General features: G+C 43.9%; 1 protein-coding gene across 1 annotated transcript in view; it reads right to left on the reverse strand.

The window, feature by feature from the left end:
- Positions 1 to 12074, reverse strand: part of FBXO16 (F-box protein 16) — a 52364-nt gene that overhangs the window by 5888 nt on the left and 34402 nt on the right. Inside the window, exon 7 of the mRNA XM_047761760.1 lies at positions 9082 to 9184. Within this exon, the coding sequence (XP_047617716.1) occupies positions 9082 to 9184 (103 nt within the window). The remainder of the gene's footprint in view (positions 1 to 9081; positions 9185 to 12074) is intronic.

A 12074-nucleotide genomic window follows, 5' to 3' on the forward strand; every position in this document is an offset into this window, starting at 1 on the left:
CCACTGAGCAAGGCCAGGGATCGAACCCCTCATCCTCATGGATACTTGTCAGATTCTTCAACAGCTGAGCCACAATGGGAACCACTATATACATGCTTTAAATTCCAGTAATAACAGTAATTAAAATACCTGTCATAACTAATCATATCATATAACTCATAAACACAGTTCATCTTTTCTGATAGATACTCAAGAGAAGCCCATGGTGTCAAATATTTTGTGTTTAACTTTTGTGGGTTTTTTTTTTTTTTTTTGTCCTCTTGTCTTTTCTAGGGTCGAACCCTCGGCATATGGAGGTTCCCAGGCTAGGGGTCTAATCGGAGCTGTAGCCACTGGCCTATGCCACAGTCATAGCAACGCCAGATCCAAGTTGCGTCTGGGACCTACACCACAGCTCACGGCAACGCCAGATCCTTCACCCACTGATCGAGGTCAGGGATCGAACCTGTGACCTCATCGTTCCTAGCCGGATTCATTAACTACTAAGCCACGATGGGAACTCCCTGTTTGCTTGTTTTTTTTAATGGCTGCACCCACAGCATATGGAAGTTCCTGTGCCAGGGGCTGAATCTGAACTGTAGCTGCAACCTATGCCATAGCTGAGACAACCCTGGATCCTTCAACTCATTGCATTGGGCTGGGGATAGAACCCATGCCTCCACAGTGACCAGAGCCACCAAAGATTTTTTGGTTTTTTTTTGGCTGTCCCGAGACATATGGAGTTCCCAGGCCAGGGATCAGATCTGAGCTGTAGTTGAGACCTAAGCCACAGTTACAGCAATATCAGATCCTTAGCCCACTGTGCTGGGCTGGGAATCAAACCTGCATCCCAGAGCTCCCAGCTGCTGCCGATCTCATTGTACCACGCGGGAACTCCCAAGGTCAGGTTTTTTTTTTTTTTTTTGTCTTTTTGCCATTTCTTGGGCCGCTCCTGCGGCATATGGAGGTTCCTGGGCTAGGGGTCTAATCGGAGCTGTAGCTGCCAGCCTACGCCAGAGCCACAGCAACGCGGGATCCGAGCCGCGTCTGCGACCTACACCACAGCTCACGGCAACGCCAGAACCTTGACCCACTGAGCAAGGGCAGGGATCGAACCCGCAACCCCATGGTTCCTAGTCGGATTCGTTAACCACTGCGCCACGATGGGAACTCCCCAAGGTCAGATTTTTAACCCACTGCACCACAGAGGGAACTTCTGTGTTTAACTTTTAACTAAAAACAACTAGCCATTTGGCCCCAGTCTAAATAATCAGTGAAAGAGAATCAGGGAGATTGGAGATGTCAGAGTAATTTGTTATGCGAAGCACGATAAAAGAGGCCACAAGACAGAACAAGTAATCTGCACACTCTTAGAGCCAAAGGAGAAACACAAAGGCTCTAAGAAGTGGTCCTTCCTGAGAGTTAATTTTGCCCCCAGGATTCGTAGCAATTAGGCTTTTTCTTCTCTAGGTATCAGAAATTAACAAGAGCCAATACTGTAGTTAGTAGGCAGCCAAAGGCATATAGCAAAGAATTCATGGCACTGAGTTCAACACACACTATTCCGTCTGGGAGTGTGGAATAAAAAGCCCAACACCAATGGGGAGTAACAAGCAGGCATAAGATATTACGGAGGCCATGCAGGAAGAGAAAATCTAGGGCTTACATTTCATACAGCTCTGGATGCAACCATTTTTACACAGTGGACACTGAGAGGCAAAGGAGAAAGGCAAAGAAAGTGGGGAAAGTAAGGCAAAAGTGAGAAAGAGAAGATTATTCCACAGGTTGGAGCCTCCTCCTGACCACCTGGCTGACCCCTGGTCAGTATCTCAGCAGCTGCTCACCCTTAGTGCTAGCTTATAGCTTCCTGCCATCTCTGTGGTGATGTGGTGTGATTTGGTGATTGCCATGCTGTTGTTATCACTGTTAGCTACTGGTTACTGAATGCTTACTTGAGCTGGGCACTGTTGGTACCAACTCTATTTTACAGATGAGGAAACAGAGGCTCCAAAATGTTAGTAATTTGGCTCAACTCCCTGAGCCGCTAAAACTGTGGGATCAGACATTGAACCTAGACTGTTCCAAGCCTATGCTCTTGGTCAGCAAAATGAAAGATGATATTTAATGGTAGAGAACCTAAACATGTATTAAATACTTAATATACATCTGGCATTTATATTTAGTCCTCACAGCAGTCCTACAAGGGAGGTATCATTAATCCCATTTTATAGATGAAGAAACTGAGGCTCAGAGAGGTTAAGTAACTTATTCAAAGTTGCACTGTTTAGTAAAAGAGCCCAGGTGTCTCAGATCGTAAAACCCATATTCTTTCTTATTGTTACTTCCAAATAAATTTCTCAGGAATTTCACTGATTGAACTAAATAATTAAAAGTCTCTCCTTTATATATTTTTAGTTCTGCACATCCAAACAGACATTATTAAGCCAACGTGGGGTTGGGCAGTCATCAGAATTCGAAAAAAGTCTATTGAAGCCTCTGCAAAAACTTTGCTTTGCAAATTCTTCTGTTTTAATTAATCATGTGTTCTAAAGTTCAAAGAAAAAGTTGGGAGACAGTAACCAGTTTTTAATGGTTTATAATTAGGATTCATGATTTTACTGGATTCTTTTTTGGCAGTCTATATAAAATCACTTTAGTCACAGCTGTGTCCCTCAGGTATTAGGAGACAACAGAGAGTAAATGTAGTCTGCAGATCTAGATTTAGCCTGGAATGGACTTGAAAGGTGTCTCTCTCTCTCTATTTTTTTTTTTTTTTGGTCTTTTTAGGGCTGCACCTGCAGCATATGAGGGTTCCCAGGCTAGGAACTGTAGCTGCACGCCTACACCACAGCCACAACAATGTCAGATCCGAGCCGCGTCAGCAACATACACCACAGCAACGCAGGATCCTCAACCCACTGAGCGAGGCCAGGGATCGAACCTGCAACCTCATGGTACCTAGTCAGATTCGTTTCCGCTGCACCACGATAGGAACTCCAAAGATGTCATTTTATATTTATGTTTATTTAATAAATGGAGAAATGAAAAATAGGGTGACTTCTAGTTAACAGCAGAGCTGAGGCTAGAAACAAGAGTCTCCTGATTCTTTTACTACCATTCTTTCCATGTCATGAACCAGCAATCACTTTAGAGAATATTCCTTTTTCCTACTCTTTTGACCCAGGCAGGGGTGGGGGGTGGGTGAGAAAGCTTAAAGAAGCATTAAAAAAAAAAAATCAGGACATTAAGAATCAAGTTATCCTGGAAAGAGGTCCAGAAGGTAACAGCAGAGGCTGGAATTAGCAGAGCGTAGAAAAAGAAAAGATCTCATCTAAAGCAATTAGAGTAAGCAGGCAGTTAGAGGCTTTTGTTACTTGTTATAGCTGAATACTGTGAACAGCAAGTTTTTCGAAATCTTCCATCAAATCAGAACCTAGAAAGTGAGGACTTCTAACCTCCAAGAAAAAGCTCAGTGTGAGAGGAAATGTGTTTGTTTTTATACTTAACATGATAGGAAAAAGGAAAAAAAGACGAGAGAAATAATAAGTCAGCTGAGGTCCCAATTTCAGGGCCTGGCAAATCCGAAGCCCACCCCCCTTGGTTTTTTAACTGGTCCCGAGGGGCTTCCTTCCTTCCTTCGCCACACCCTCAGCATATGGAAGTTCCTGGGTTAGGGGTCTACGCTACAGCCACAGCCAACAGCAACACCAGATCCAAATCACAACTGTGACCTACAACTCACCTTGCAGTGCCAGATCCTTCACCCACTGTGAGAGAGGCCAGGGATCAAACCCGAATCTTCATGGATACCATGTCAGGTTCTTAACTTACTGAGCCACAATAGGAACTCCCTGAGGGTCTTTCTTGGTTTCTAGACTTCTGAGATGCTGCTTCCATGGGTAAAGTGAGTCGAATTTTTGAGAGAGATGGAAGGCGGGGTTTACAGCCCAGTAAGAGTGAATCAATTAGATGCAAATGGATGGGTTACCCTAATCTATCGCTGATCTGGCTCATCTCCCCTGCCCTGTCTCAACTTCTCTCCATCCTGCTAGCATGTCTGTCCACCTCTTAGCACTTTCTTCCCCTCCTCTCCCTCCTCTCCCCTTGCAGGAGCAGAAACAACAAACTTCCCCTAATCTCCAGCCGGGCAGGTTTGCCCTCTGCAATCCAGGTGCCTATAGCATGGAAGCCCTCTGGATGTCACTGCTCCCTATATGCTCCTCAGCGGCTTCCCCCCAGAGAAAGACAGATCCCTCCATCCCCTCCCCAAAGAGGAACTGTGGGGCCACCTGTTAAGATTTAAAAATTTGTTTTCAGGAGTTCCCATCGTGGCGCAGTGGCTGATGAATCTGACTAGGAACCATGAGGTTGCAGGTTCGGTCCCTGCCCTTGCTCAGTGGGTTAACGATCCGGCGTTGCCGTGAGCTGTGGTGTAGGTTGCAGACGCGGCTCGGATCCAGCGTTGCTGTGGCTCTGGCGTAGGCCGGTGGCCACAGCTCCGATTGGACCCCTAGCCTGGGAACCTCCATATGCCGCGGGAGCGGCCCAAGAAATAGCAAAAAAAGACCAAAAAAAATTATAAAAATTTGTTTTCACCTCTACACGTGATGGGAAATGCCTGAAGTATAAGATGGAACGTGACCATACTGAGATTGTTAGACAGAAACTACCCACCTTGGCCAGGCAGGATAACTGCTTGCACGAGTTGTCTCAATGGGAGGCCCCAATAAGGTGCATGGTGCTGCCCCATAAACTAACTAGGAGAATTCAGGAGGGACCAATAAGAAGGAAGAGACGACCAACCTCCCAGGATCCTTGGCGCTGGAATCTATCTTGGCTGAGAGATGCGTGAGCCACCAGGAAGGACCCAGAGCCAGACCAAATATGGGCCGAGCAAGAAAACTGGCCAGAGACAATCCAGAAACTAACTCCATTCTCATAAAACCCAAGGCTGCGAACTTCATGGTAGAGCAGTTCTCCTGGGTTTCCTCACCTTGCTGCCCTCTGCCTGGGAGCCCCTTCCCAATAAAGTGTTTTGCTTTGTCAGCACATGTTTTTCCTCAGACAATTCATTTTTTTTCCCTTTTTTTGGGGTGGGGGGGCTGCATCCATGGCATGCAGAAATGCCCAGGCCAGGACTGAACTTAAGCAACAGCAGTAACCCAAACCACAATAGTGTCAATGCCTAGTCCTTAACTGGTAGGCCACCAGGGAACTCCAGACAATTCATTTCCCAGTGTTAGACAAGACTCCACTCTCGGGCCCTGGAAGGGGTCCCCATTCCTGCAATAACATGATTCTATTTTTTGATTGCTCTATGCTGTATGAGATTTTATTTATATTTATTTATTTATTTATTTATTTTCTATTTCTTGGGCCGCCCCTGCGGCATATGGAGGTTCCCAGGCTAGGGGTCCAATCGGAGCTGTAGCCGCCAGCCTACGCTAGAGCCACAGCAACGCTGGATCCGAGCCGCGTCTGCAACCTACACCACAGCTCACGGCAACGCCGGATCGTTAACCCACTGAGCAAGAGCAGGGACCGAACCCGCAACCTCATGGTTCCTAGTCGTATTCGTTAACCACTGTGCCACGACGGGAACTCCCTGTATGGGATTTTATTATAATAACTCATGGTAACGGGCATTTCTTGATAGTCTTGTGATTTTTAATAAACCACCTTCAAAACTGCAAAGCATTTAGGCTTTATTCCGATCTTCCATTAATGATTCACACCAAAAAGTGGTTCAGCTGAAGCAGCTATGATGAGGCAGTGCTAGAATTAAAAGTGTAAGAGGAGGAGTTCCCTGGTGGCTTAGTGGGTTAAGGGCCTGGCATGGTCACTGCTGTGGCTCAAGTTCAATTCCTGTATGCTGTGGGTGCAGCCCCCCAAAACAGTATAAGAGAAAACTAGGTATCCTTGTGAGGGGCAGGCTTTGTAAACTGTAACCTAATAATAACATAATACCTCACCAACTCACAGCAATATACTTGGGTTTGAAACTGTTTCCCTGAGAATGTTTCTGTTTGGGGAGAGAACTCTCATATTTGAAGGTTCTAAGCAATGACAGGCAAAAAATAAAAATATCTCAGTGGCCTGACAGCCACTCCTGGGGGAGATGGCCTAAAAAATATTCTTTGTACTTGAAAAAAAATTTAATTTGTCTTTTCAGGGCTGTCCCCATAGCATATAGAAGTTCCCAGGCTAGGGGTCAAATTGGAGCTGCATCTGCTGGCCTATACCACAGTTAATGCCATATCTTCCACCTACACCACAGCTTGCAGCAATGCCGGATCCTTAACCCACTGAGTGAGGCCAGGGATCGAACCTGTATCCTCATGGAGACTAATCAGGTTCTTAACCTGCTAAGCCACAATGGGAACTCTCTTTTTGTACTTTTATGTCCATGACTTTTCCTCTTCCAACCCTTCCACTTCACAAAGCTATAACTTCTCCAGGTATCACATGCCCCTTTTCTGCTCAGTGATATTCAAGAATACTCAAGGGCTCAGGCTTGGGTGATCTGTCCTTCTCATTCTTGCTTGATAAGGTGTCTGCTAAGTTTTGCCTGCTTACCTGTTTCTCTAGTTCTGAAGCTTCCCAGATACACCTGTCTCAATGATGCAAGATCTATCAAATGAATACGTGATTTTCTCCCCTGCAATCACACCTGGGCTGTATCTACCACAATCTCTCTACAGATGCAGTTGTCAGGGTTTCATTTATTTATTTATTAGGTTGCATCTGTGGCATATGGAAGTTCCCAGGGTAGGGGCTGAATCAGAGCTGCAGCTTCAGGCCTACACCAGAGCTACAACACCACCAGATCTGAGCCGCATCTCCCACCTAAGCTGCAGCTTGTGGCAACACCAGATCCTTAACCCACTGAGCGAGGCCAGGGATCAAACCCGCATCTTCATGGATACTAGTTGGGTTCTTAACCCACTGAGCCACAAGGGGAGCTTCTGTCAGGGTTTTACTTACTCTCTACTCTCCTGTGTCCCCTAATTGAATTTCCTCAATACTTATTTCCTGTCCTCTCAGGCCTCCCGGCTGGCATTTCTTCATTTTCACAATCACCTTGCCTCATGTAGGAGGTTGCTCTTTTCCTCCAAGGGATGTGGTGCATGGTGGGGCCAACTGCCGAGTAGAGAGGGGGCCCTCGCCCTCTGCAGCCTGTGGCCGGAACAGCCAGGCTTATCATGGACACCATTGCAGAGTCAAAGATCCCGGCTCTCTTTTGGAGGGCTTAATTATGGCTCATGTGTTTTGATTATAATTAGCTTATTTACATAAATAATACAAGTAGATCGATACAATCCCGTACTTTGCTTATTAATACCTTAATGGCTCTCCATCGTTTAATTTGCCCTGGTTTCCCTTTCAGCTTTTATTAACACTTTTAAAGTTTTAAATTTATACTATTTTAACTTAAGCAAGCTCTGCTCCTGTGTGACGGATGGTGAATGTCAAAAACCCAGAAGAAAGGCTTCTGTTTAGCTTTCAATTTTGTTTTGTTTTGTTTTAAGCAGGAGAAATGTTCACTTGTGTTGATAACTTGTAAGCATACGTCACCATCAACCTTTATCTTTCTTCAGATTCCCTGCTCTTCCCCAAATTTCTCATCTACTCCTGGCCTAGGATGGGCTGGGGAACCGGGCAGGAGCAAGCTTGAATGGTGCGGGTGATAAGCCTCACAAAGTTAATTCTTTCTCAATTAATGGTTTTCACTGACAATTTTACAGCTCTGTTTTAAGCTTCCCCCTTCCCTTGGGCATCTGTACATAGGTCTGTGAGAAGCCTCATCCAGTCTAACAAAACTAGCTCCTCAGCGTACAGACTACCCCATTTTTGAAAACTCATCTTTCTCTCTCTCTCGTTTGGAACATAACACTTGAAAATGCATTTAAACAGAAAGTAATTGTGCTTTAAAGGAGAGCTATAAAAGTGATTTATGCATGAATACACACTTATTCTTCTCTCAACTGACACCCATTTATTTTGCTTGAGTGTATATCCTCAGCCTTTTTCTAAATCTTTACTACTAATATGAGCTTTTTATTCCATCCTTATTCCCTTCTACTTTGCCCCAAAGACTCTCTCTCATATGTGCTGAAAGGGATCCACTGGGGGTACAGAACCACAATTTGGGAAATTCTGCTATGAAATAATAATGCTCCCTAGTCACAGTCACTGACTTTATTAGGTAGTCAATTAGTTATTTTTTAATTAGGTCAAGAAAAGTTATTTTTTCTGAAGTTATTTGAAAGGTACTTTTATAATCATGTTCCACTGGTAGCAGGAAAGCTATGAACAGCACACCTTTTTCTAAGGTGAATAGAACCTTCACCCTACAGATAAGTAATTTCTACAGCGAAATTTCTATAGGCTCCCCTCCCCCCACCCCAAAGAACTCACAGGAGAAGAAAGAACTAATGATAGCAGTGCACCCTTAAGACCATATATATTGTATAGCTTTTCCTTTTTTGGCCATGCCTGGGCATGTGGAAGTTTCAGGGCCAGGGATTGAACCAGAGGCACAGCAGTAACTTGAGCCACAGCAGGGACAATGCCAGATCCTTAACCTGCTGAGCCATCAGGGAACACCTGTATAGTTTTCAAAGCAGATTCATACACACCAGTTCATCCATGCTTTTTCTTTTTTTTTTGTTTTAAACAGGTGAGAAAATAGAGGTTCAGAGAGATTAAGTAAAGGGCATCTTCAAGGTGACAGCATGTCAGTCACTGTCAGAGACCAGGATTTAAACTACCACTTGAGAGTTCCCCTTGTGGTTCAGTGGGTTAAGAACCTGACTAGTATCCATGAGGATGCGGGTTTGATCCCTGGCCTCGCTCAGTGGGTTAAGGATCTGGTGTTGCTGTGAGCTGTGGCCTGGGTTGGCAACTGCAGCTCTGATTCCACCCCTAGCCTGGGAACTTCCATATGCCACACCTGTGGCCCTAAAAAGCAAAACAAAACAAAAAACAAAAAACCCCACCACTTGAGGATTCTCATTAAAATAAATTGTTTTGAAAACAGGATTAGAGATACAGCAATTTTCATTAACATTATGGTGGGAATCTTTTGGAAGGCTTACTTACCAATGACTGTGCTTTTCTCAGTTTAGCTCTGTCCTGCAATTTATTTTTCTTGTCATGTGACTGTCGGTTGAAGTCTGGGTTTTTTTCAGATCTTTTCCTTCTTCTGTAAATTGGAAAGCATTGGACACATTACAGATATCACTTTAAAGCTTTGGGGGTTGGCATCGCTATTTGTCCATTTGCTTTTGTTGTTCCTATGGCTTAAAGGATTGCCTTCATTCAGTTGGAAATGAGCCAAATGTCTATCAGTGAGAACAGGTTGAATAAACTCTGACACATCCATATAATGGAGGACTATGATGTGTGAAAAGGAAGGCAGAATATTTCTTTATGTAACTGTGGAGTGATTTCCAGGATATATACTGGTACATGAAAAAAGAAAGGGGGATAAAGTGGTATGAATCGTGTGCTATCATTTTTTTCAGAAAGGGCTGTGTTTACTTTTTTTTTTTTGTCTTTTGTCTTTTTAGAGCCACACCCGGAGCATATGGATGTTCCCAGGCTAGGGGTCTAATCAGAGCTGTAGCCACCAGCCTATGCCAGAGCCACAGCAACGCCAGATCCAAGCTGAGTCTTCAGCCTACACTACAGCTCATGGCAACGCCGGATCCTTAACCCACTGAGAGAGGGCAGAGATCAAACCCGCAATCTCACAGTTCCTAGTCGGATTAGTTTCCACTGTGCCAAGTCGGGAATTCCTGTTTACATATTTTTTTAAATGGAAGGACTGTATCACATTTTGAAAAATAGTTACTTCTCAGTAGGATTCCTGTGTGATCCAGTCAGGAACAAGGAACAATATGGAAGGGTAAAAACAGAAGCTAGACTTCCCTAAATACATCTTGGTTTGTATATTTATTTGACTCTGGAGCCATCTTAGTTTTTCTCAAAATTATAAAATAAAGTGAAGGAAGAAAATTCCCAAAATCTTAAAAACAACACAAAACAATGATCTTGTCTGTCCAGCTGGAGGCATTATTCTACATAGAGGAATTACTTCATGGAACTTTAATGCAGTAATTTATCTGAATATTCATAGTAGAATATATCCTGAGGACTAAAACAGGTACAGAAATCCTAAACTGTTTTCAGTAATCCTATTGTTTGTATTAATTTTAATATTTATTTTCTAAAACTGTTGTATATAATAGAATAAACCACAGCCTCAAGGCCAGTTTTGTTTGTTTTTTTTCTTTTTAGGGCCACACCTGCGGCATATGGAAGTTCCCAGGCCAGGGGTCAAATGTGAACAGCAGTTGCTGGCCTACGCCACAGCCATAGCAACTCAGGATCTGAGCTGGGTCTGCAGCATATACTGCAGCTCATGGCAATGCTGATCCATAACCCACTGAGTGGGGCCAGGGATTGAACCTGCATGTTCATGGATACTAGTCAGGTTCTTAACCTGCTGAGCCACAACAGGAACTCCCATAAATAAAGTTTTATTGGAACACCATCCACTTACTTTTTTCATACAGTCGGCGGCAATTTTCAGGCTGCAATGGCAGAGTAATGATATGTCCTGCAAAGCATAGTGTAGTTGCTGCCTAGCCCTTTCCAGAAAAAGTTTGCCTAAAATAATGAACGGAGGCCACTAACATCACAAAAAATGGGACAAGCAGAAATGATGTACCTCATGATGGACGTACATGATCATTATATATTCAGGCCTCCAGATCTGATGACCAGTGTGTCCTCATACAAGAGACAGAAGAATGTGCTCAGCTGCATGTTGGGAGTGCAATAACCAAAATCTACAAGATGAGAAGCTTGACAGAATAAATGCCCAGATTTCTATAACAAGAAAATTGAAAGGTTGGGGGGGGGGGTGGACAGAGAGAAAACGACAGAGAGGAAACCTATACATAAAAAAAAAAAAAAAAAAGAGGAGTTCCTGTCATGGTGAAGCAGAAACAAATCCAAGTAGGAACCATGAGGTTTCAGCTTCGATCCCTGGCCTCCCTCAGTGGGTTAAGGATCTGGTGTTGTCATGAGCTGTGGTGTAGGTTGCAGATGCAGCTCAGATCCCAAGTTGCTGCGACTGTGGTGTAGGCTGGCAGCCGTAGCTCCAATCAGACCCCTAGCCTGGGAACCTCCATATGCCGAAAGTGCAGCCCTAAAAGAGCCAAAAGAAAGAAAAGAAAAGAAAAGAAAAGAAAAGAAAAGAAAGAAAGAAAGAAAGAAAGGAAAGAAGGAAAGAAAGACCCCTTAAGTTATGTATGGATCAAGTGCAATATGTGGAGCTTATCTGCAACCTGATTAAACAAACCAGATGTTTAAAAACATCAAACACTTATAAGACATTCAAGGAAACCTGAAAACTGACTTGATATATATATATTTGTTTGTTTGTTTTGGCTGCACGTACGTGCAAGCACAAGTTCCTGGACTGGGGACTGAACCTGAGCCACAGCAACAACCTGAGCTACAGCAGTGACAACGCCAGGTACTGAACCCACTGCACCACCAGGGAACTTCTAACTTGATATCTGATTGTTTTTTAGACAGAATCTATCTTTTTTTTTTTTTTTTCAGCCACACCCACAGCATATGGAAGTTCCCTGCCCAGGGATCAAATGTGAGCCACAGCTGAGATCTATGCCATGCTGCGGCAACACTGGATCTTTAACCAACTGCTTTGGGCTAGGGATCGAACCTGCATCTTGGTGCTGCAGAGACACTGCAGATCCCATTGACCATAGCAGGGATGCCAACAGTAGTTCTTTAATATCACTTTAATATCTGGTCCATATCAAATTTATGCAATTGTCCCACGAATACTCATTATAATACTTTTTCTTTTTTTTTTTTTTTACCAAATCCCATGTAGAGTCCAACTGCATTTGATTTGTGTCTCTTACATCTAGAACATTTCCCCCACCTCTTTTATCCCCCACCCCCAAGACACTGACTCTTTGAAGAGTCTAAGCATCTGGTCTATTTTGGTGAACACAGCACAGGAACTTGAAAAAAATGAGTTTGATGTGTTTGTG

Source organism: Phacochoerus africanus, chromosome 15 (assembly GCF_016906955.1).
Source record: "Phacochoerus africanus isolate WHEZ1 chromosome 15, ROS_Pafr_v1, whole genome shotgun sequence".
NCBI classification, from domain to species: Eukaryota; Metazoa; Chordata; class Mammalia; order Artiodactyla; family Suidae; genus Phacochoerus; species Phacochoerus africanus.